The sequence below is a fragment of the Penicillium brevicompactum genome (assembly GCF_028827555.1).
Source record: "Penicillium brevicompactum strain IBT 35665 chromosome Unknown utg000006l_segment0_segment0, whole genome shotgun sequence".
NCBI lineage: Eukaryota > Fungi > Ascomycota > Eurotiomycetes > Eurotiales > Aspergillaceae > Penicillium > Penicillium brevicompactum.
Window position 1 is genome coordinate 2,719,071 of NW_026623209.1, and position 24,608 is coordinate 2,743,678.

The 24,608-nt window shown below is 50.4% G+C and overlaps 3 protein-coding genes across 3 annotated transcripts; 1 reads left to right on the top strand and 2 right to left on the bottom strand.

Annotated features, from left to right (window-relative positions):
* Positions 1-458: 458 nt before the first annotated feature.
* On the bottom strand, positions 459-1,100 carry N7506_009230 (histidine phosphatase family protein; the record flags this gene model as incomplete). Its single annotated transcript, XM_056958523.1, has 1 exon — positions 459-1,100. The coding sequence occupies one exon, from the start codon at positions 1,098-1,100 to the stop codon at positions 459-461; it is 642 nt and encodes a 213-aa protein (XP_056807913.1).
* A 1,685-nt stretch (positions 1,101-2,785) lies between these two features.
* N7506_009231 (uncharacterized protein) lies at positions 2,786-7,222 on the bottom strand (the record flags this gene model as incomplete). The annotated part of the gene is made up of 9 exons (XM_056958524.1): positions 2,786-4,453; positions 4,505-4,677; positions 4,731-5,307; positions 5,381-5,993; positions 6,044-6,645; positions 6,702-6,756; positions 6,820-6,935; positions 6,989-7,069; positions 7,121-7,222. Coding segments are annotated over 9 exons (3,987 nt in total), but the record flags the coding sequence as incomplete, so codon positions are not given.
* A 921-nt stretch (positions 7,223-8,143) lies between these two features.
* Positions 8,144-24,201, top strand: N7506_009232 (uncharacterized protein; the record flags this gene model as incomplete). The annotated part of the gene is made up of 3 exons (XM_056958525.1): positions 8,144-14,044; positions 14,098-20,601; positions 20,689-24,201. The coding sequence occupies 3 exons, from the start codon at positions 8,144-8,146 to the stop codon at positions 24,199-24,201; spliced, it is 15,918 nt and encodes a 5,305-aa protein (XP_056807915.1).
* Positions 24,202-24,608: the final 407 nt, after the last annotated feature.

The window sequence follows — 24,608 nt, forward strand, 5'->3', positions numbered from 1 at the left end:
ACATATACAATAGCGTAATATTGTAGAAAGAGACACGAGGAGAAGAAGAAGAGGGGGAGAGAGAAGCTCTCTCCATCTGCGCTATCTACACCTGCAGGGAGCCTGACCAACCAGGCAATCTCCAAACACTTATGTGATGATGATGGAAACAAGGTTGTCCATTGGTAACGAAGGAACTAAAGATGAAGAAGGAAAGAAACAGAAGCAAGAAGCAATGGAGCAGCAGGCATAAATAGCAAAGGGAAGCAAGCAAACATAGCAAAGCAAGCAAAGCAGATCAGATGGCACCGGATAGCAAGCAAGCAAGCAAGCAAAAAGGATAATGGAAGACGAGAGGAAGCAAGCAAGCAAGCACATGCGAGAGAGGGAGGGAGAGACCATATGATGCTTGCAGAGCATGACAACTTATTCATATGCTGGAAATGACAGTTTTCCCACCCACATTAACCAGTTGCCCCTCATTTCAAAGAGAGCAGCCCATTTTCTCTGACCAAGTTAAAGGTTTGCCATTGCCCCATATGAATGTCTGCAGTGGGTGCAAGTAGGTCAATCACACCTTCATGAGTTACAACGATAATGTCTTTGCCCATCGGTTCATTTTGCAAATCCGTCAGAGTTTTTTCGAGCCGGTGTAGAATCTCGGCTTTTCTCTTGCTCAGAGATTGTGTCAACGGCGAGCGAGGCCCCGTCTTGACATGCCAATCCCCATGCAGTTTTTGTATTGCCGACGTAAGTCCGGGGAATTCGGTTGTTAGATCGTTCAGATCGGAGCCGGTATTACAAGGCAGGTCGGTAATTTCCTGCAAATTGGCATCCAGGACTAACATCACTCCGTTGTTAACACCCATGCCGGAATTTTTAGGATACTGGGTGGAGTCCAAGATCCGGTGGAATGCCGTTAAGGACGTCTGGAGAGCCCTGCGGAGTGGGCTGGATACGATTTCGCCCACACTTTTCGAGTACTCGCTGATGAAGCGATGTCCGAGATTTTCCGCGAAGTCAAAACCTCGTTCACTCAATGGAGCATCGGGGATCGTGGCATCGTTGCGCAAATTGTGGAGACCTTCCGCATGGCGCGCTAGGTGGATACGGCCTTGCATTTGGGAATAAGTTATAGATAATTCACTAGATCGTGACGAACACGTTCAGTCCTGCTAGTTGGAATAGAAGCCTACGATGGGGTCTTTGTGCTTACGGTTCTTTAAATATTTTTCCGTGGATATCTCGCCGTGCTGGTGCAGTGCAGAGACTCTGCTCAGAAGTAGAAAGTGGAACCATGGCTAGATACCAAGTTGAATGGGTCTTCTAGATCAAATGATTTTCTAACACTTGGTGTATATCAGAAAAATGATTACTGCTTCCATGGATAGATGGCTGGTAAGACACGTCAGTGTCAGTGAGCACATAATTCGTTATAAGGTAAAGTAATTGCACAGTTCAATGCCACTATGTAAGTGGGCGACATGGACCTATCACTTACGTCGAGCATGACTTTTCTGCCGTTGTGTTGGTATATGCCAAGGAATACTGATTAACTTTATTTACGAGGTAGATGGGACAACTTCTGGTAACATAGAATGTTATCCGCGAACGGCGGCTATCCTTATTCATCTGGCTGCCTAGACCGTTGCAACTCCATGAACTACACTGAAACTCAAATCTCCTCGTGATGAATGTAAGTCATTGTGCACTCACACGACCTAAGATAGTATGCTTTTTGTATAATTGGCTTTGAACAACACGGGAGATACTGGGGTTTGGTTGACTCAGACTTTAACAGCATAGTCCGGAACAGTCTGAAATCGGAATATCAACTACTGATCGAGTCATACTGGGATTCTCAACTGGGACTCCCACTTCCCTACCTACTGGAAAAGCGAATATTGTTAGGTACTTCCAAGGTTATTGTTGCCGGTGACGGGTTTTGTTGCAGCTAGTAGCATAATACAAAATACCATAGAAATAAAGAGAAATAAATTAGTTCCACTGTCATTCTACTTTGTTTAGGAATTTATACTGTGTCAGTATATGTTTTATGTATAATTCTATAACCTCGGAATATATTGTTTCTAAATCGCTACAACTAGCACCTTTCTATATGAAATGAAGCATTTTGAGAAGCAATCAATAGTGAGCTAGACATACCTCTTTAGTGACGAAGCGGCTTCTTATTATTTCCTTTCAATTGTTGGCAGAAAGCGTGATAAAGGGACAGGAGGCAGGAACGGAGTTCAGGAAGATGCTGTGGTTGTTACCTTGATGTCTGGTGGGTGTACAAGTGGAGGAGTGAGGATTTTTCTTCTCGTCTTCTTTCCCTTTCTCCCCATCTTCAGTATTTTAGTTGAATGTACTGTTTTCCTCTGATAAAACCTTGTCTCGTCACAGAAAGTGTAGCACCTTTACTATATATACAGTTTTGATACAAAACTCAGCACCTGCGGCCATAGGGTGTGGGAAACAGGGCTTTCCGTCCGCTCAGCTGTACTTGAGCCCGCAAAAAACCATTCTTGTTAGTTTCGTGCTGTTTTCTCAGCTATTCTATAAGTTCATATATTCACCACTCCTATCTTGCACCAACTAGGCACGACATTTCCATCATGCCATTAGATAACATTCTTCCCGGAACTTCTTACCCTCGAGATTTTATTGACTAAGGGCAATATAACGTACTTGGTATCACAAAGGCCGACATAGCTAAAGCCCCTGTTCATCTGTATATCCCGATATCTAATACCGAGAAACTGCCATTGAAGGTGATGATACATTAGATCAAGGTAGACTTACTCGGACACAGCGTAGACAATCGATTTTTGTTAGAGCAACTAGATTTTGACAGAGACGACTTTCCGCAATCTAAAAGCGAATTCACATTTCCAAAGCCTGTGCTTGGCACTGTTTCCATGTCAGCTTTTACTCTAGAGTGATGCTTGATTGAAGGCAACAATACCATTTGCCAGTAAGGCCCCTTTTTTCGAAGCAGCTCGTGATGATTCCCCCTCTCCACAATCTCTGATCCGGGATGTGAGATACTCTCCCCGAAGACAAAGATTTTATCAGCCTTCTGGATGGTGGCCAGTCTGTGGGCGACTGCAATAATAGTCATGTGGCGTTTCACGGCTAGACGCTCCATGGCGTCCTGGATGAGTTTTTCAGACTGTGAATCTAAACTCGACGTTGCCTCATCCAAAAGAAGGACGAGGGGCCTCCGAATTAGAGCCCGTGCAATACACAGACGTTGTTTCTGACCGCCACTGAGCGATGTTTGCGCGCTAACACCAAGACTCGTTAAGTAGCCACTAGGAAGGGACATGATGAAATCGTGAATCTCGGCGTCTTTGCATGCTTGCACCATCTGCTCTCGCATGAGTTGTTTGTTTGTAGTTTCGAGTCCGAGGAGTAGGTTGTCCTCAATAGTGTCGTCGAAAAGCCTTGGATCCTGTGCCACAAGAGAGATGCACCGCCTGTAGGAAGAGAGCTCAATAGAACGGATATCTCGTCCATTGAACATGATAGAGCCGTGCGTGGTGTCGTAGAATCTTTCTATAATTGAGATGAGAGTGGACTTGCCAGAGCCAGAGGGACCAACAAAAGCAACGAATTGACCGCTTTTGATAGATACATTAACATTCAAAAATGCCGGCGTATTCCGAAAAGGATATATGAAAGTGACATCTTTAAACTCGATATCAGCCGTATGGTTCTGTCGAGGGAAGAAGAGCGGTTCTTTTGATGATATTTCAAGTTGACTCTTTGATGTTGGTCGGGTACTGAGAATGCGACTAGCAGAGGCCTTAGCCTGAGCGATGTTAGGACCAAAGCTGAAGAATTGTCCTGCAGACTGGCCGCCTTGGATGATGGCAATATAGACCACAAAGAATGCAGTAGGATCGTATTCCCGAGATGCAAGCAGCTGCCCGCCGTACCAGAAGGTGAGCGCCATTGCGCATAGTTCCACGCTGTCTGAAAAAGAGAAGACAAGCGTCGCATACCATGCTTTTCGAAGTGCTTTTTTCCTTTGCTGCTGTAGCAGATTCGAGTACTTTTCGATAATGTAGTCTTCCATAGTCAAGGAAGTCACGGTTCTGAATCCACGGATTGCTTCCGCTGCAAACCTCGAGCTATCTTTATACACTTCAGCATTTAAAGATTCAAACATGATCTCATAGCGGATGCGCATAAAGGCGGCAAGAAAGAGAAACGGCATTGCGGCGAAAAATGTAACGGCTGCCAACTTCCATCCAAAGATGAAAGAGATTATGACACATCCGATGACGTTGAAAAGAGAAATCAGAGGAAACACCCCGTTAGGGCCAAATAACTCTTGGACTTGTCTTGGGTCTGTTGATAATCTGGAAACCAGACTGCCAGAGGCGTTCTCCTCGCGGTCGAAATAGGACACGGATTGTCGGGCAAGGTTAAAGAAATAATCTTTGCGATACACGGATGCGACGAACTTTTCCAGGTTAGATGATTCCTGACAACAAGATGAAGTAGGCTAACCAACCATTGAGATGGAATTTGAGGCCAAGCCTAAGATGAAATAGAATGCAGCCATGGCGAGAGCCAGGATAAAGAACATCAGCGCCCAAAAGTTAGCCGCATTCACGAGTTTCTGTCCCGTAAATTGGAAAACCTGGACCAACTGCGCAAAAAGCCAGCTTTGCAACGCATACCCGGCTGTCAAGTCTATGGTCAGTTTCGACAGCGTATCAAGGATATATATCACTTACAACCCACTCCCATGGCTCCCACAAGGATGAAGATATACAAAATCCAATGGTGCCTTTGCTCACTAGCAATCACCCAAAATGAGTGAAAGAAGCCAAATTTCTTGGTTTCATGCTCCGTTTGCTGGTCTTCTTCTTTTTCACTTGAGTCAGTAGGGTATTCTTGGGCCCGAATCTCCTTTTTCGGGATAAGGAGATCATCGCTTTCAGCCTTGTCTTCTTCGGGAGCTCTGAGTGGCTCAAGCTGCTGCGCATGAACCATGCTATAATACGCCCCGCCTCTGTATATAAGGTCCTCATGTGTTCCCTCTTCCATGTTAGTTCCATCCTTTATCACGATAATATTGTCTGCTCGACGGATGGTGGAAAGGCGGTGCGCAATCATGATTGTAGTGCGGTGCTTCGATATGCGGTCGAGAGCAGTTTGGACGACCTTTTCACTTCGAACATCAATAGAACTAGTCGCTTCATCGAATATTAGAATTGGGGGTCGGCTGACGATGCTTCGTGCAATGGCGAGTCGTTGGCGTTGACCACCACTCAAAGTGATCCCGCCTTCACCAATTACCGTCAGATAACCCTTCCGATCAAAAAGTCAGTAGTGCTTGGTCGAAGAATGCGGAAAGAACAGATATGTGGATATAGTGAATTACCTGAGGAAGCTGTGTGATAAATTCTTCTGCAAAAGCCTCCTTGCACGCCTCCGTCACCAGTTCCATTTTCATTACCTCCGTTTCACCTTCCCATTTGGACCCAATTAGGCCAAAAGCAACGTTGTTATAAACGGATTCATTGAACAGATACGGTTCCTGCTGAACGAGCCCGATCTGGGATCTCCACCATTTTAGATCTAAATCATTGATGTGATGATTGTCCACAGTGATGTCTCCTGGGAGCTTTCCTTGTGTTGAATCGGAGGATTTTCCATTTTGGAGTTGATACCATCTCTGAAGCAAAGCAACCACAGTGCTCTTTCCCGAGCCCGATGGTCCGACCAATGCTGTTGTTTTGCCTCTTTGGAGCGTGGCATTGAACCCATTCAAGGCATATATGCCGAGGCGTGTTGGATAGGCAAATGAAACATCCCGAAATATAATATCAGCGTAACTGGACACATCGGGATCTCTGACTCCAGCTGTGGAGATTTGCTCCGAATCAATGATGCCGAAGAATGCCCCGGAGGCACTAATGGCTTTGGAAATGATCATGAGCGGTGAGGCGATACTTCCAAGGACCGTGACCACGATGAGCACAGAGAAGAAGACACTATAAAGATCAGAAAGTGCTAGATACCTGTAAGTGGAGATGTAACATACGTAATAACAGTGTCAATGTTTGCAATATGACCCTCACGATAGAGCTTCAACCCGAACCAGAATGCCAATGCGAAACTGACATACATGCCGAAGAAAAGAAGTCCAAGATGGATTCCAGTGACGGGGGACATCCGCAAGCCTTCTTTCTTAGCGTCATCAACTAGTCGGGCATACTTTTTAGCCAATGGACCCTCAGCACCGAGGGAGAAAACGGTCCGGATAGAGCTAAAGAAATCTGCGGCGACGGATGCGTGGTGGTTATCAGCTTTATCCACGTTTCGCTGTATCTTCACCAGGAAGGGCACTGTTAGGGCAAAGCCAATCAGCACAAAAGCTATAGCTGAGCTGACTACCAGTGTCAGTGCCCATGAGTATTTAAAGGCAATACCATAGGCTGCGATAAGCAACGCCAGGGATTGGAATAGGATAGAAAGGCGATCCGAGACACTTTGCTGGATTGTATTAGACAGCGCCGTTATTGAATTGGTTATCGTCCCAATAGATATTTCGTCCAATCGGCTGATGGGTTGGGCAAAAAGTGCCTTAGTGTACTCGAGACGTAATGCGGCGGATGCATGTAAACTGATGACTCGGAAGCAAATCTATCCCCTGCGGTGAGTAACTATTGAATAACGATTCACAAAATTTGTTTACTTACCATGGAAATATACGACAATACGAATTTGCCGATGAACAAGTATACAATATAGAGGCTATGGTCAAGGAAGTCAGCTCCATAGGCTCAAAAACACGCGAATTACAGGTGTGAGTCTCACCTGCTTTGGTTGAGCGAAGACTTGAAGCTCTGTTCGCTGGGAGCAGCACCTGGACTGAAATATTGGTTGAAGTCACCGACGAGTTTACCAAAGACGATGTTCATCAATGGCAGAGCCTAGGGATTGTCAGCCATTCATACAGAGAAAGCCACAAAAGCGCTGAACGTACAACCCCAGAGCCCATGGCGCATATTAACCCCAGGATAATGAGAAAAACTCGACCATGTCGAGCACCGTACGAAAGAATCCTCTACTCAAGATGTCAGTGATGGTGAAAGTGGATGAGTTTTTGGCACAGTACCAAATAATTTGCGAAAGAAGGAGGTTCCGCGTTCTCTTTGCTTTCCTTGTCAATACGAAGGCTCATCTCCTCTGGAGGAGTAGAGGTCGAGGCGGGTTCCATGTTAGACTGGCCGCGATTGCAATTACAGCGGGCAGGTGGAATAAGTTCTTGGACACCAATTTATTTCTGTTATTCGCAGCCGCGTTACGAATGCAATATCATGTGCCCATTCAATAGACGCATAGCAGAAGGTGGGGACACTCCATCGTGGGCCGAGAATTGTAGTACACGAAGAATACGAGCGTGATTTTTCCATGTAACGTCAACGATTACGAGAACCAGTTTGTGGCGCATTTAAATTTAGAGTTAAACCATAATTAACGTATTTAAAGTCGCGGGATCGCTCTGGACCCATGTTTTGCTGTATACCTCCCTTCTGGGTAGGTGGCCGGATTTGGCATCAGACTGGTGAGATGATCGAATCCAGCATTCGACGGACCTCACCTCCACCTGTCATGGGCTGACTAGAATAAAAACAACACAACTAAGCACGTAATAATGACGGCTCTACTACTCCTACAGTTGAAACCATATAGTCTGAATTAACAGACTATTGCGTTCTGGGCAACGACAATCCAGGCAAAGAGAGGGAAAACAGTGACTGACAGGTCTCGGCGGCGTCATTGATTTCCCTCGTGAGTGTCCCAGTCACGGTTTTATTTGCAGAAAGTGGGGTTGGACACAATGGAATCAAAATATTTGTACTGGACAGGGTTGAGATGTCACCTTAGCCTTAATTGGAGCAGTGCGAATCTGGAGTGATTTATTTTGGTGATAGCTCTTATTCTCCTACCCTGAAGCATCTTCTGCTCTATTGACATTCATGCTATATTTCTCGACGAATTCTCTATTGATTGAAGCAAAAGAAGAAGAAAAAAAGAAGAAAGATTTGCCGGGTCTTCAGAGTCGACATCTCAACTACAGCTTTGTTAAGCTCGCGAATTGTGCTCAAATAATTGTATGAGCACGAGATAATACACCATGGGAACCGGAAGCACAGTTCAATGCCCTGACCAGGAAATGGCGGGTGTTGAGTTCAGAGCCAAAATTTCTACAAATGAAAATCATACCAAAGCCACATCTAGCATGGACGGGGAAACGTACATCTCAGTCGCTGCACCACCAACTCCTCCCGACGAGGATGAACTTCTCCTAGAGGTGGCCGCCCAGTGTCACTGTGCGTTGGAGGATCTGGAGGACGTATATCCATGCACGCCACTCCAGGAAGGGATGATGGCAACCACCGCGAAAGACCCGACCGCGTACACTGTGGAATACGAGTTTCAACTTGCATCAGGGATCGATACCAAGCGATTGAAGGAGGCTTGGTATCAGACTGCCCTAGCGAACCCGATTTTGCGAACGCGAATTGTCCCTACCCGCCATCTCGGCGTGATGCAGGCAGTGGTGAATGTGACGATTCCGTGGCAGGAGCAGGCCGACGACGACCTCCCCAACACTACGAGTAGTGTGGCCTGGAAAGCGGGCGCGTCGCTGGTCTACTTTGTCCATCATCTTACGAGTCATACCTTGAGCATGGTAATCCATCATTCCATCTGCGATGACTGGTCCATCGCACTGTTGCTGCGGCAAGTGGACGAAGCCTATAGAAGCCGAGAGTTGGTCTACCGTCCATTTAGACCATTGGTTGAATATGTGCAGTCTACGCGTTCACGCGCCGATGCTTTCTGGAGAGATGAGTTCCGGGATGCGCACAAGGAATCTGTAGCATCATTTCCCCGTCTCCCCACGGCCGGGTATATTCCGCGGCCAACGCACAGAGTGGAGAAAACATTCGACATCCAACCGACCTTCCGCGCTAGGTTTACGATCAACACTAAACTACGCCTAGCATGGGCAGTGTTGCAGTCTCTGTATACAAGCTCTGACGATACGCTGTTTGGGATCGTCAACGCTGGTCGCGGGGTGTCAGTGCCCGGAATCCAGGGGCTGAGCGGGCCCGCCGTGGCCACTGTCCCAATGCGCATCCGATTATGTCAGAGGCGTACTGTGGCCGAGGCTCTCGCTGCTGTTCAGGGGCAATGGGCGGCCATGATGGAGTTCGAACAGGTTGGGTTACAGAATCTGCTTCATCTGGGTCCTGGCCCTGAGGCCGCTTGTCAGTTTCAAACGTTGTTGTCCGTGGAACCACGTGATGGCCATGAGATACCCCCTTTGTTTTCGAAACACCAATCTGTGCAGAGGAACAACGACCTGTACGCCTTGGTTCTTCGATGCCGGCCATCTAGCCGGGCCATCTTGATTGATGCATCCTTCGATCCGGGGGTGATAGATGTCGGCCAAACTAAGCGGATTCTCTCTCAGCTGGCCCACATCTACGTACAAATCGATGACGAATCTGACCTGCCTCTCGCTGAGGTAGACCCCGTTAGCCCGGAGGATCGAGAGGAGCTCGCCCACTGGAATGTGTCTGATACCACCCAAACTACTCCGCCGTGTGTGCATGAGCTCATCTGCCAACGGACCGATCGACAGCCTCAAGCACCCGCGATCAGCAGCTGGGATGGTGATATTACATATCAGAGCTTTGACAAATTATCATCTGCACTAACTGCTCATCTGTTGCGTCACTCTGTAGGCCGTGGCACGTTTGTGCCTTTGTGTCTAGGAAAGTCGAAGTGGACGGCAGTGGCCATGCTCGCAGTGATGAGGATCGGTGCAGCGTTTGTACTACTAGATCCGTCCTATCCAGTCTCTCGCTTGAAACGCATGTGTGAAACACTCAGGGCCACTATAATCGTGACTTTGAAAGCTGATGCCTCCGTGGCATCCCAGCTAGGAGTGGCAACAAGTCTGAGCGTCGATGACCTCAGTTTGGAACAAAACACCAATGAGCCTGTCCCCATACGAACAGTTTGCCCCTTCGATCCCATATACGCCACATTCACGTCTGGGTCTACCGGGAATCCCAAGTGTGTGGTTGTTAATCACGCTGGCTATGCATCCAGCGCCCTGGCTCACGGAGAGCCATACAGCTTCACGCCTCAGTCACGTGTCTTGCAATTCGCATCGCCAGCCTTTGATTCATGCATCATTGAGCATCTGTCCACCCTAATTATGGGAGGTTGCGTGTGCATTCCTTCCGCTGGGGACTGTCATAGCCGACTTGCGGAGTCGATGAACCAATACGCTGTGAACGTGGCCTGTCTGACACCGACCGTAACCCGAATCCTATCTCCAAGCCACTTATCCACTCTCAAGGTCCTGGTGTTTGTTGGAGAGGCTGTATCGGCGAATGATGTGGTCCGTTGGGAGTCACACGTTCAGGTCCGCAACGCATACGGTCCTGCTGAATGTTCAGCTGTCTTTAGTGTCCAGCCAAATCTTCGCTCAAAGGACCCAGCTAATATCGGGTTTCCCACGGGAGGCGTGGGCTGGGTCGTTAATCACGACGACCATAGTCGTCTGATGCCTCTAGGATGCCCCGGGGAGCTGGTGATTGAAGGGTTAGTTGTTGGGGACGGATACCTTTCCAATTCCAACCAAACAGCTAAGGTTTTCATTGATGCACCTCCTTGGCGGCGACAATTTGGGGCTGAGGCATCCCGCCAGTTATATAAAACCGGAGACCTGGTGCAGCAAATCGGAGATGGCAGCTTCCGATACCTTGGGCGCAGGGATACCCAAGTGAAGTTGCACGGGCAACGGTTAGAGCTGGCAGATATAGAGCACCACCTCTGTACCGCATTCCCCCTGGCAGAACAGATTGTCGTGGAGATGATGCGGTCAACCATTGACGATGGTCGCCCGGAGGCGCTTCTTGTTGCGTTTATCTGTCCCCCTTCATCCTCACCCTCCGAAGAGGCCAGGCAGGAGGAAGGCTTGTTCTTGCCACCGAGTGCCGAATTTCGCACCGCATGTGCCTTGGCCGAGTCTCATTTATCGGATTCTTTGCCATCTTTTATGGTGCCATCGGTCTTTTTCCCACTATCCCACGTTCCTATGACCCCCTCTGGGAAGACCAACCGACGCTACCTCCTGGAAGAGGCCGTGTTGTTGTCTTGGGAGAGCATGCAGGAGTATCGACTTGCACAGGCCAAGCCGCAGTCACCTTCAGGAGCGCGCGAAGCGCAGTTGCAGCAGATTTGGTCACAGACGCTCAACCGACCGATCGACCAGATTGGGGTTAATGAAAGCTTTTTCCGTCTTGGGGGTGACTCTGTCAGTGCCATGCAGGTGGCTGCCAGCTGCCAGGCTGTTGGCCTTGACGTGATGGTGTCTGACATCTTTCGCTTCCCCAGCATCAGCAATCTGGCCCAGAGGATTCAGGAATCCAACAGCCCTCAATCCAAAAGCAAGAGCTCGGAGGAAGACGCGACGGACAGCTGGTTTGGCCTATCCCCTATTCAGCATCTTTTCTTCGAGCATGTCCCAAATGGGCACAACAGATTCACGCAGGAATTCCTGCTCCGTGTCACAAAGCCGACCTCTGCTTCCAAGATTCAGAAAGCCATTCAGGCGCTGGCAGCTCGGCATGCAATGATCAGAGCTCGTTTTGCACAAAGTGATGACGGTGACTGGAAGCAAATCGTAGGAAATGAGGCCGCCAATAGCTTCCAGTATCGTAAGCATTGGCTTTCCTCTATCGATGAACATGCAACGCTACAGAATATATTCAGTGACAGCCAAAGCAGGCTGAACATTGAAAGCGGGCCCATGTTTGTCGTAGATCTCATCGAAACAGAGACGCGGGAGCAGTTTCTGGGGCTGATGGCACATCACCTGGTGATCGATCTGGTGTCCTGGCGTGTTTTGCTCCAGGACCTTGAAGATATTCTCACCACGGGCCATCCTTTACAGCCTGCCTCTGTGTCATTCCAACACTGGTGTCGCTTGCAACAATCATACGCAGAGGACTCTCTTGAACCTCAAACCGCCCTCTCGGTGGATATCCCTGCTGCCCCTCTTCACTACTGGGGGCCACCGGCCAAACTGGCCAACAACACATGGGCAAACACGGTGGAGAAATCCATCAAAGTTTCTCAAGAAGTAACACAGTCGATCCTTGGGGCTGCCAATGACGCTTTCCATACTCGCCCCGTGGAGATCATTCAAACTGCCGTCCTGTATGCGTTTGTTCAGGCATTCGACAACAGACCTGCGCCCACCATTTTCAGTGAAGGTCACGGGCGGGAGCCATGGGATCCAACAATTGACGTCTCTCGGACAGTCGGTTGGTTTACCACGATAACACCCATCTTTGTAAGAGCAAGGAAAGAGCAAGCCTTCACAGAGCTTCTCCAGCTTACCAAGCATGGCCGCCGAGCTATCCCGCGCAATGGATGGGCTTATTTTGCCTCGCGGTATCTCCACCCCGAAGGCATGAATTACTGCGCAGCTCATTCGCCAATGGAGATACTATTTAACTACACTGGCCTATTTCAACAACTCGAACGACCTGATGCGCTTCTCCAGTTGCAGGCCGTCCCCGACCAGGAACTGACTCCGATGCCTGAGGACCTGTCGCGTTTTGCCCTCATTAACGTAACTGCGACAGTCACGAACGGATGCCTGAACATTGCGTTTGTTTATAACAAACACCTCAAGAACCAGGATCGACTCCGTAAATGGGTCCAATCGTGTCAGCAAATTTTGCAAGAAGTGCCTGAGTTGCTGCAGCAGGGACAGCGACTTACAGTCTCCGATTTCCCGTTGCTACGGCAGACGACCGATGACCAACTCCAGGTTTTATTACACCAGATCTCCCATCAGTTTGGCCTGTCTGTAACCGATATCCAAGATATATATCCTTGCTCCCACACCCAGCTCGGCATGTGGCTGAGCCACGCAAAAAACCCGAAAATGTATTGGCCCAGTATGAGGTGGATTGTGCGCCGTTCCTCCAGCAACTCTCAACCCATTGACATTTCGAGGCTCAAAGGGGCTTGGCAACGAGTTGTTGATCGTCACCCCATCCTGCGCACCGTCTTCATTGAAAGCACGGGAGATCGCAACCTGCAGGTCGTTTGCAAGTCGACACGCGCAAACATTGAGGTTGCTTCACAATGCGAGATACAATTCACAGACGGGGGCATTCCGTCCCCTTCATCCGATAAGTCCGGCTTGAAGGAAAAGCATTTAAACAAGGAAACTCAACCACCTCATCAACTAAGCCTGACTACGCAACCTGACGGCGATGTCTTCTTTGAACTGAGCATTCACCACATGCTGGTCGACGGTGTGACCTGGCAAATATTCCTGTCCGACTTCCACCGTGCGTATCATGGGCAGCTAGAGGATGGACCAGCATGTGCATACAGCACATACCTCCGATATCTGCAAGACTATTCTCAAGCACCCTCGGAAATACACTGGAAGCAGCATTTGGATAATGTCGACCCATGTATTTTCCCCTCACTGGCGACCAAGAGCCGAGGAACGGAGCCATCCACGTTGAATTTGGTGCCCTTTAGCTTCAATATTGCTAAGCACCTACACCACTTTTGCCAAAACCATGGTATCACTATCTCCAGCCTTTTACAGGTTGCATGGGGCGTTGTTCTCCGCGTATACACCGGGTCGGAGTCAGTGTGCTTTGGGTACTTGAATTCTTGCCGCGATATCCCCGTGCCCAACGTAGACGAGTTGTCTGGGCCATTGATTAACCTGCTTATCTGTCGATTATGTTTGACTGGGGATGCATCGGTGCTGGCCACACTATCAGAAAACCAAGACGCACACGCTCGCAACCTCGAACACCAGCATTGCTCTATAGCGGAAGTCACGCATTCCCTAAATCTCGCAGGCCAGCCGCTATTTAATACCGCCATGTCCCTGCAGAGGGAGGCTGTGGATGTGATGCCCAATGATTATCCGTCGGATATTACACTGGAAGGACCGCTGGGGATTGATTCGACTGAGGTACGTATCTGTCTGCATTCTGAATGACGGGAGAATCTACTCACACTATACAGTACGATCTAACAGTCAACATAACACTCGGAAATGAGAATATCTGTGGGGATCTTACATACTGGTCTCACATTGTTACCGATGCACAGGCAGAGTTGGTGTCCGACACCTTATTCCATGTCTTGTCGCAGCTCATTGATCCTTCGAATTCCCGGCTGAGGCACATAAATCCGCTGGGTCCAAAGAGCCAGAGCCAGTTATTTGAACTGAACCACACGATGCCGCAGGCTATCCAAAACTGCATCCACACAGAAATCCAGCAATATGGCCAGGCTCATCCCACAGATTCTGCAGTCAACGACACGAATGGTAACATGAATTGCGAGGAGCTTGACCAGAGCTCATCGCTTCTAGCCCAGCATCTCGTGCAAAATGGTGTTGGTCCCGAGGTCTTCGTGCCCGTGTGTTGTGAGAAGTCCCGATGGGTCGTTGTGGCCATCCTGGCAGTCCTGAAGGCCGGTGGCGCATTCATCCTGCTGGACCCGTCATATCCGGCAGAACGGTTACAGGGAATGCTTCAGCAGGACTTCTCATGTCCTGCTATTCTCGCCTCCTCCAATCATGTGGGGTTGGCAGCCAGCATCTTTCCGAACGTTCTTGATATAGAGATCCAAAGCTCAAGATGGGCTGCAGGTGTTGAGTTAGTGGATCTACCGCCCACGTCCCCAAGGTCTGCAGCCTATGCAGTGTTTACCTCTGGATCTACTGGGAAGCCCAAGTCAACCGTCATTGAACATCAGTCATTCCACTCCGCAGCAGAGGCTCATTCCAAAGTTCTTCGACTCCATGAAGGCTCTCGGGTACTTCAATTCGCCTCATATGCATTTGATGCTAGTATCGTGGAGATCCTTACAACACTTCTCGTCGGTGGATGTGTTTGCATTGCCAGTGAAAGCGAGAGAAACCGCAGGCTGTCTGAAGTAATTCAAGATTTGCGAGTGACTTGGGCATTACTCACGCCATCCGTAGCCCGGATCCTCGATCCCACGCAGGTCCCCACTCTGGAAACCCTCGTTCTTGGTGGAGAGGGCATGAGTGAAAGTGATGTGCGTCGGTGGTCACCCCATGTCCATTTGATGAATGCGTATGGTCCCTCTGAGTGCTCTGTCATCGCCACAGCTCAATCCTCTCCCCATTGCCTTTCCAAGGATCCAGCGAATATCGGATTCCCGGTCGGAGGCCTCGCCTGGGTGGTTGATCCCCAGGCACTGGAAATTCCCGTGCCCATCGGAGCAGTGGGGGAACTTCTCATCGAGGGACCCATTGTCGGCCGAGGGTATGTGAATCGACCAGAGCACATGGCAGACAATTTCCTCCCTTATCCCCCATGGCTGTGTCAAATGCGTGGGACTCAACATGGTAGACTTTATAGAACGGGCGACATGGCGCAAGTCTTGGCGGACGGATCTATCCATTACCTTGGACGGAAGGACAGACAGGTCAAGTTGCACGGTCAGCGCATTGAACTGGGTGAAATCGAACATCAGATCCGACAGTGCTGGCCCGAACAAACTCCGCAGGTCTTCGCGGATCTGGTCACCCCTCTGAGTTCTACCAACGCTTATCTCGTTGCCTCAGTCATATCTCTCGTCGAAAACGTGAACGATCGTTCGTTCGAGGCGGCCGCAGAGGAGGCCGAACTCCAGCTTCAAGACCGGGTCCCCAGTTTTCTCATCCCGTATGCATTTCTGTCCATCTCTCACGTCCCCCGATTGCTCAGCGGGAAGATCGATCGACGCCGGCTGCGTGATGAAGCGTCGCGCAGACTGGAGATGCGCATCAACCAGTCCGAGGGTAGTTCAAAGACGACACGGCAAAGAGAGCTCACGAAAGATGAGCAGAGGCTGCAGCGGCTGTGGGCTCAAGTCCTCCATCGTGAATTGGATACTATTGGGCCTAATGACACTTTCTTCCGCCTGGGCGGAGACTCGATTCTGGTCATGAAATTGGTGTCCGTGGCTGACGCTCAGGGCCTCAAGATTTCTGTCCCTGACGTTTTCCTACATCCAAGATTGAGAGATCTCGCGCGACTTCATTCCTCTCCCCAACAGATAGAGCCACCAGCAACAGATGAACAAGGGTCAAGTCAAGAAGAAGAAGCCGTGCCTCCGCTGTCGCTGCTTCCTCCGGGCCAGCGAGCTAGCGCTCAAACGGATGCGATGAGCCAATGTGGTGTGCCCATGGAGCAGATTGAGGACATCTTTCCTTGTACTGCATTGCAAACTCGTCTGGTTGCGTTAGCCTCAGAGCGGCCGGGCTCCTATATTGCACATCACCGATTCAAGCTGGCTTCAAATGTAAATCTGCAGAGACTGAAGACCGCATGGGAACGCGTATCTGCTCGAATCGGCATGATTCGCACTCGTCTTATACAAACGGACTTAGGATGTCTCCAGGTGATTCTCCGTGACTGCAAACTGAGTTGGGAGGTAAGCGGAGGTGACCAGAGAGATCAAAAGCTGCTCTGGGATATGCCATTCGGCAAGCCCCTTATCCGGTTCGAGGTGGATAAAGTGCAAAGTCACATTGAACTGATAATGACCGCACACCATGCGGTGTACGACGCTTGGTCGTTGCCTCTCCTCCTCCAATGGACACAGTTGGCGTACGATAACCCCGAGTCGCCGATGTTGCGCTGTGTTCCCTTCCAGAAATTTATCCAGTATACCATGAACCAAAAGGAAGATTCCCTGCAGTACTGGGGCGCTGAACTTGAACACTTCTTTGCCGACCCATTCCCCTCTATTCCCTTCCCATCATATCGACCGCAGGCTTCGAAAAATATCCAGCGCATCATTTGGACTGGGCCACTGATGAATGACCTGGTTAGTCGAACCACGGCAATTCGACTAGCCTGGGCTCTAGTCCAATCTCAATATCAGAGCAGTGACAATGTTATCTTTGGTGTCCTCTCTCCTGGTCGTTCGGTGCCAGTACGAGGCATCGAGACAATGGCTGGGCCCACGATTGCCACGATACCTCTGTCCGTTTCGATCGATGGCAATGCGACAGTGTCAAAGGGACTTGTGGATCTACAAAAACGGATGGTAAAGCTCGGCCCATACGAGCAAGTCGGATTGTCACAGATAGCTACGCTAGGCCCGGGGGCGTTACGAGCATGTTCATTCCAGACGCTCCTCATTGAAAAGCGGAGTGAAGCCAAAGGTGAGCCGTCGGGCATTATGAAGCCCATCGAAACCTCATCCAATGATGTTGAGTCCAATACGTACGCTTTGGAGTTGACCATCACCTTGGGAACTGATGAAGTCACCGTGGAGGCTGCATTTGATGAAGCAGTTCTATCGGAATGGCAAACTCAGCGGATGTTGGATCAATTTAATCACATCCTACAGCGCGTCCATCAAGAGCCCCAGCGTTTGGTGAGAGACATTTTGACAGTAAACTCGCATGATCTCCATGAGTTGAAGAAGTGGAATAGTCAAATCCCTAAGAAAAAGTCTCTAACGGTGATCGAAGTCATTCAAGGGCATTGCGCTACCCGGCCATTGGCTCCTGCTGTCTGTGCCTGGGATGGAAACTTCTCCTATAGGGACCTCGATTTCCGATCTAGTACTCTCGCGAGCATTCTGGGCTCTCGGGGAGTCGGGCCTGAGATGTTTGTTCCCATCTACCTCGATCGGTCACGGTGGACTGCCGTCGCGGCTTTAGCAGTCCTCAAGGCTGGCGCGGCCTTTGTCCTGCTCGATAGCTCCCATCCTCAAGGGCGACTGCGCACCGTTTGCGAGGAACTCCAAGCTTCCATAATTGTCACCTCAATTAGCCATCAAGATGCAGCGCGATCGCTAATACCAAACACCGTAGTGGTTACGGAGGGTGCTAGCCCCGGAGGCTCAGGGGACTGCAAAAGCCCTCGCCGCAACCCACACCACGCTCTATACGCTGTGTTTACCTCCGGCTCTACTGGAAAGCCCAAAGCTGCCGTTGTGGATAATGGATCGTTTGTGACCATGGCGATTCCGTACGCTCAGAAAATAGGGCTTGACGTGCATTCACGCATGCTCCATTTTGCATCTTATGCCTTCGATGTCAGTATTCTTGAAATTCTCGGGACACTGTTTATCGGAGGCTGCATCTGCATCTTGTCAGAATCGGAACGGAAAGATCACCTTGCTCAGGCGGTCACACATTTGCAGCCATCCCATGCAATACTGACACCATCTGTGCTGCGCGCAATCACGCCGGCGGACATGAGCTCGGTCCACAGCATCATGTTGATAGGAGAACCCGTCCGCAAAAGTGACATCCAGCAGTGGGTAGACCAAGTGCACCTTCTGAATACATATGGGCCCGCCGAGTGCACGGTGGTATTTACGATGCAACCGTCTCTCGATATTAACGGCGAGGCTGCCAACATCGGATTCTCCATTGCAGGTTCAACGTGGGTAACCGACCCAAGAGACCCCGGTCGGTTGGTTCCTATCGGCGCGGTCGGTGAGCTTGTTCTGCAGGGACCACTCGTTGGCCGTGGATACTTGAATAATCCAGAGCAGACTAATGCCTCATTTATTACTTGCCCATCCTGGATGTGGGATCAGTTAGGGCTGACGGACGATCAACATATCAGCAGCCGCGTCTACCGTACAGGCGATCTGGTGCGGTACGAGAGAGACGGATCTCTCTGCTTTGTGGGACGACGGGACTGCCAGGTTAAACTGCGTGGTCAGCGGTTTGAGCTTGGTGAGGTGGAAGCCCAAGTGCAGCAGAATTTCCCCGGGGATATAGAGGACGTTGTGGCCCAGATCATCACTCCTGCAGGAGTAAAAACTCCGTGTCTGGCTGTATTCATCGCGCTCAAAGACGATGCTGGCCTGCTGGGACCTTCGCCTCCCACGCCAATCAGTTCGCTGGATGTTGTGATACCGATGAACTTCAGGGAGAACGTTGTGACTGTGAAGAATCATCTCGGAGATGTTCTTCCAGAGTACATGATACCCACTATCTTTGTGCCACTAAGACATTTGCCCCAGACAATTGGCGGCAAGCTAGACCGGCGGCGATTACGAGACTCTGTCGCAACGGTTTCGCATCAGGAATTGAATGCCCTTTTTGCGGCGAAGATGCCAGAGCAGAGGCGGGCTGCTGCCACCGAAGCGGAACGCGATCTACAGCGGATCTGGGCGCGAGCACTGGGTATCTCTACTGATCGGGTTGGCGTGGAGGACAGCTTTTTCCGTCTGGGCGGGGATTCCATTTCCGCCCTCCAAGCCACGTCTCAGGCACGCGCGATTGGGATTCACCACTCAGTGGGAGATCTATTCCAGTGGAGGACAATCGCGCAGGTTGCCAAGCGGTTCGCAAAGTCACAGGAGCCACGTATTGATTCAAGGGATCCCAATGTGGAGGATGTCATTCCGTGTACTCCGGCCCAACGAGGTATCCTGCTGAACCAAATGCAATTTGAAGGACGATACGCGGCCCACTTTATCTGGCATGTGACCGCACAGGGCTCGACGGTGGATGTGGAGCGCCTGGTAAGGGCGTGGAAAGCGGTTGTCTCCCGACATTCAGCCCTTCGAGTCATCTTCCAGCCGGACCTGGGCGATGATGGTCAGTTTGAGCAGGTCCTGCTTCGTGACATCGAGACCCCGGTGGTCATCGTTTATGGGGAGAAGGGCGATGATAATGAAGCCTTCTACCATTCTCATGTGCCTATGGCCCTCAATGAGTCCTCTGCAAACATAGTCTGGACTAAGGACGGTCAGTTCGTACCGCACCAACTAACGGTCTACGCCAGCACCACTGGAAGCGTCTTTTGTCGGCTAGACATCAATCACGTCATCTTGGATGGCAAGTCCTTGGACATATTGGAGCTCGATCTATGTCATGCCTATGATGCGGCCTTACCCAAGGGACCCCAGCCAGATCCGTACCGGGAATACATCAGATTTGTCCAGAGGGAGCCACATGACGAAGCCCACAAGTACTGGCAATCGTACTTGGAGGACATGCAGCCGTTAAATCTTCCTCGGCCAAGAGCGACTCCAAGATCATCTGAGCCCTCAGCTGACTTACTGGAACGTTTGGACGTATCTCTGAGCTGCCGCGGGGGCGATATCCAGTCATTCTGTCGCTCCAGGGACTGGACCCCATCCAATCTCGTTTATTTTTCCTGGGCACTAGCGCTTTCAGCCTTCGCAGGTTCCGACGACGTGTGCTTTGCAATTTCAACCTCAGGAAGGCTGATCCCAGTCCCTCACATTGACGACGCCGTCGGTCAGTTCTCAAACATGTCAATATGTCGCGCGCACATGGCACCTGACCTCACGCTCAACGACGTCTCCCTTCGCATGCAGCAGGATTACTCCCAAATCCTGGCCTACCAGTCGTTCCCATTGGTGGGGATCGCGCGTGCCGCTGGAGTTCCCATAGAGGCTTTGGCCTCTACTGGGGTCGTTGTCCACTATCCTCTGCCAACGAACGTCTTCGCGCCGCTCGAGACATCCTCACTTCAGCTGACGCAACGGCAAGTGCTAGATCCAGGCATTGTAAGTATTATTGATGATGATTGCCCACCATTCTTCCCTAGTCTTACTTTGGCCTCTCGATTTTCTGACTATTGATTCATCGGGTAGCACGATATTGCGCTGTATGTCGCTTTCGAAGACGACGGTCAAATCCGAGCAGCTCTGACGCACCATACATCACGTGTATCATCCTCTCTGGCTGCTCAATTGGCCCAGTACTTTGATCTGGCGGTTTCAAAAATTCTCCAAAGGCCAGATGCGTCACTCGGCGATTTGGACCTTCTCAGTGAACATGATCAACAACGTCTGCGTTACTGGAATGGCGCGCTGCCAGACCCTTCGCCTTTCTGTATACATGAAATAATCCAACGGCGCGCCATCCATCAACCGAATCACCAGGCAGTCTCAAGCTGGGACGGCGACTTCACTTACAGTGAGCTCGATAAGCTGGCCTCAAAACTGGCTGGATACCTCAGGAAACGATGCATCGGTGTTGCCCAACCTACCCCTCTCGCCTTCGAAAAGTCTTGCTGGACTATGGTCGCTATTCTGGCTGTCATGAAGGCTGGCGGAACGTTCGTCCTTCTTGACACTACACAACCAATAAGCAGACTTCAGGAAATTTGTCACCGTCTCAACGCACCATTTATCCTGTCATCTATGGCCCAAGCAGGACTAAGCCAACGCCTTTCCAATGAGGTCATTGAGGTCGGCGACCATATGATCCTTGACTACTGTGATAGCAACCATGGTGATCTCCATGTCAGCCATCCCACCGACCCAGACCAGGCAGCATATATAATATTCACATCGGGCAGTACCGGCGCTCCTAAGGGAGTAATGGTACCACACTCGTCATATACCTTCATGGCAGAGCGGCAAATCCAAGCATTCTCGCTGGATCGCTCTTCCCAAGTCTTACAGATCTCATCGTACGCATTTGATGCGTCTGTCGCGGAGATTCTCACCACTCTGATTGCTGGAGCCACAGTCTGCGTGCTCTCCGAATTGCAGCAGAATGAGATGATGCTGACTGGGGTGTGTCCTATTTCGGTGTCGCACGCACTCCTAACACCATCCATGGCCAGCGGATTGGACGCCGCACGAGCTTCGTCGTGGGTCCAGACCTTGATTCTCGGGGGCGAGCCGTTGTCGGCCTCTCACGTCAATCAATGGGGCAAGGTCTGTCGTCTCATCAGCAGCTACGGGTCAGCAGAAGCTGCAGTATTGAATACAGCAACATCAGCCCTCCTTCCTGGTGATGACTGTCGCAATATTGGGCGACCTCTCGGGGTTCATGCCTGGGTTGTTGATAAGTATGACCACAACAAGCTACTTCCTGTCGGCGCCATTGGAGAGCTCGTCCTCGTCGGATCGCCAGTGGGCCTGGGGTATTTGAATGAGCAAGAAAAGACCACCGAAGCCTTCCTGCAACGAAAGCCACCTACATGGTTGACAGCCATGTATTCGGAGCAACAGTTGACGCAGCTGCGGCTTTATAAAACCGGTGATCTTGTTCGGTACGAGATATCCGATGGTTCTCTACGATTCGAGGATCGGAAAGATCGACAAATCAAAGTACGGGGACAGCGTGTGGAGCTAGAGGATATAGAACATCATGTACGGGAGTTCTTCCCTGGTGCCAACGAAATCTTGATCGAGCAGGTGATGATATCAGAAGAGCCATGTCTGAGCTCACCCACTGCTTCACCGACCGAGACCACTCGACGCCTGGTGGCGTGCATTTGGGATGGACAAGAAGACGAAATAACCACAAATCAGGGGCTCCTTCGTGCTCCGAGCGACGAGTTTTCTAACATCGCTGCCGCTACTCTGCGACAGCTTCGGGAGGTTCTTCCTGGTTACATGGTCCCGGATTTCTTCGTCTCCATCGCCCAGCTGCCGCGAACAGCATCGGGGAAGACGGACAGACACCAGTTAAGCAAGGCAATCCAGAATATCCCACCGATGGAATTGCGGGCATATTCTGCTGCACAGAGAAATAAGCAGCCCTTACAGAGTGAGACGGCAGTCATTCTACACGATATCCTCACTGGACTGCTAGACATAGCCCACGAGACAGTCGGTGCAGATGAGAGCTTTTTCCATCTTGGCGGTGACTCCCTTCTCGCAATGAAGATTGCGGCCAACTCCCGTGCACGAGGCATGGAGATCAGTTCACAAGATGTGCTCCGGCATCCGACCATTGCGGAGTGGGCTGCCATTGTCGATGCGCATCAAGAAAACACGCATTTCTCCCAGGAGTACGCTCCATACTCAGCGGTCACCGAGATTGAACGAGCAACCATTCTCTCCACTTATGCAGAGAAAGGCGATTCATTCCTTGGAGATAACGTGGCCGATATTTTGCCGACAGTGGGGTTCCAAGCATACTATATTACCCACTCATCGCCAGTGTCCACAGCCCAAGCTTTCCCGACGGGTGTGGACATTGACCGACTCCGTATGGCATGCAGAAGAGTCATGTCGCACTACAGTATTCTACGAACGGTCTTTGTGGGTCTCGATGACCGCATGTTCCAAGTCATCCTGCAGGAGGTTGAGCCGGTATTCGATATCGTCGAAAGTGACGACCCCGAAGCGTATATTACCCATGAATCTCAGAAGCAGACATCGCCATCCACACCCCAGGCCTTGTTGCCGATGAGCTTCAGCGTTGTTACAAGCCGCAGCGGCCCAGGTTGCATCTTCATCCTTCGCATCTCGCATGCCCAGTATGATGGTGGCTCGTTGCATTTGCTGTGGCAGGCCATCGCAGCGGCTTATGAGGGGAAAGTTCTGCCAAAGTCGGTACAGTTCAGTGAGATAGTTTACAATCGGTTGAGTCGTACAAACGACGAAGCATTCTCGTTTTGGAGCAAGTATCTTCAGAACGCTACTGCCGCCACGATCAATCCTCTTCGCATCACCCAGACCCCCGTGTCTCAGCAGAACAATGGTACAGACATTACCAACGTGAGACGAGATATCACACGGTCCTCTTTCATTGCGGAGATTACATGCTCAACCTTGGTGAAAGCGGCATTGTTATGGAATCTGTCAGACCGCGGCCTACAACCGGATGTTATCTTCGGCCAGGTCGTTCACGGACGCGGCTGTCCCATCCCGGACGTGGACAAGGCTCTCGGGCCTTGTGTCAACCTCGTGCCTCTCCGCGTCGTGATCAACCCCCACTGGACTATTCTAGATCTCCTACGCCATACCCAGGCCCAGCAGCTGGAAACGCTCTCATACGACTATCTCTCAGTCAAAGACATCATGCGGAAGTGCACTGACTGGCCGAGCAGCTCGAAGCTCGGTTTCATCGTCCACCATCAGGGAGCCGACGCTACAGGTTCCTTCGAGATGGCCGGTCTCCGTGCTTCTTCCAGCTCCAGTTGGGCAAACTCGAGCGTCGAGCCAGGTCAGGTCGGCGTCGTATCGATGGAGCGCGGAACTAGCCTCGACATCATGATCACCGCGACTAGGGACACGTTGGAACAGTCGAAAGCGGAGCTGCTCGCAAATGAGCTTGTTGAGACCATTCAATGGTTTTCCGAATTCCCAGACCACCCTGTTTCAGACTTAACAGGGGAAATCAATATTCTTGGGGAGGTCTAGGGTCACCCACTGAAGGTTGTTCTGGGCTGAACTCGCAAAAACAGAAAAGAAAAGAAAGAAAGAAAAAGAAAAAATGGGCCAATTCTTCCACTACCCATCAATGAAATTGGTATATTCATTTTAAAAAACGTGAGTATATTGACAGACTTGCACACCTTATTTTCTTGAATACATAGCTGACATCGACGATGCACAGACTGATATAAAAACGACCACACCTGGGCATGGTTGTGGCATTAGGTGGCAATGACGGAAAATTCCCGTGTTTCCCATGCAAAAGTGTTAATATTAGTTATCCTTCATTGTATTTATCGTTTTGGAGATTTTTCATCAATCGGAGAGTTCCAAGGTTATATATACTGTTCTACTCCCTATACCTTAGGCCACCCTTCTGTTGTGAAGCCCTC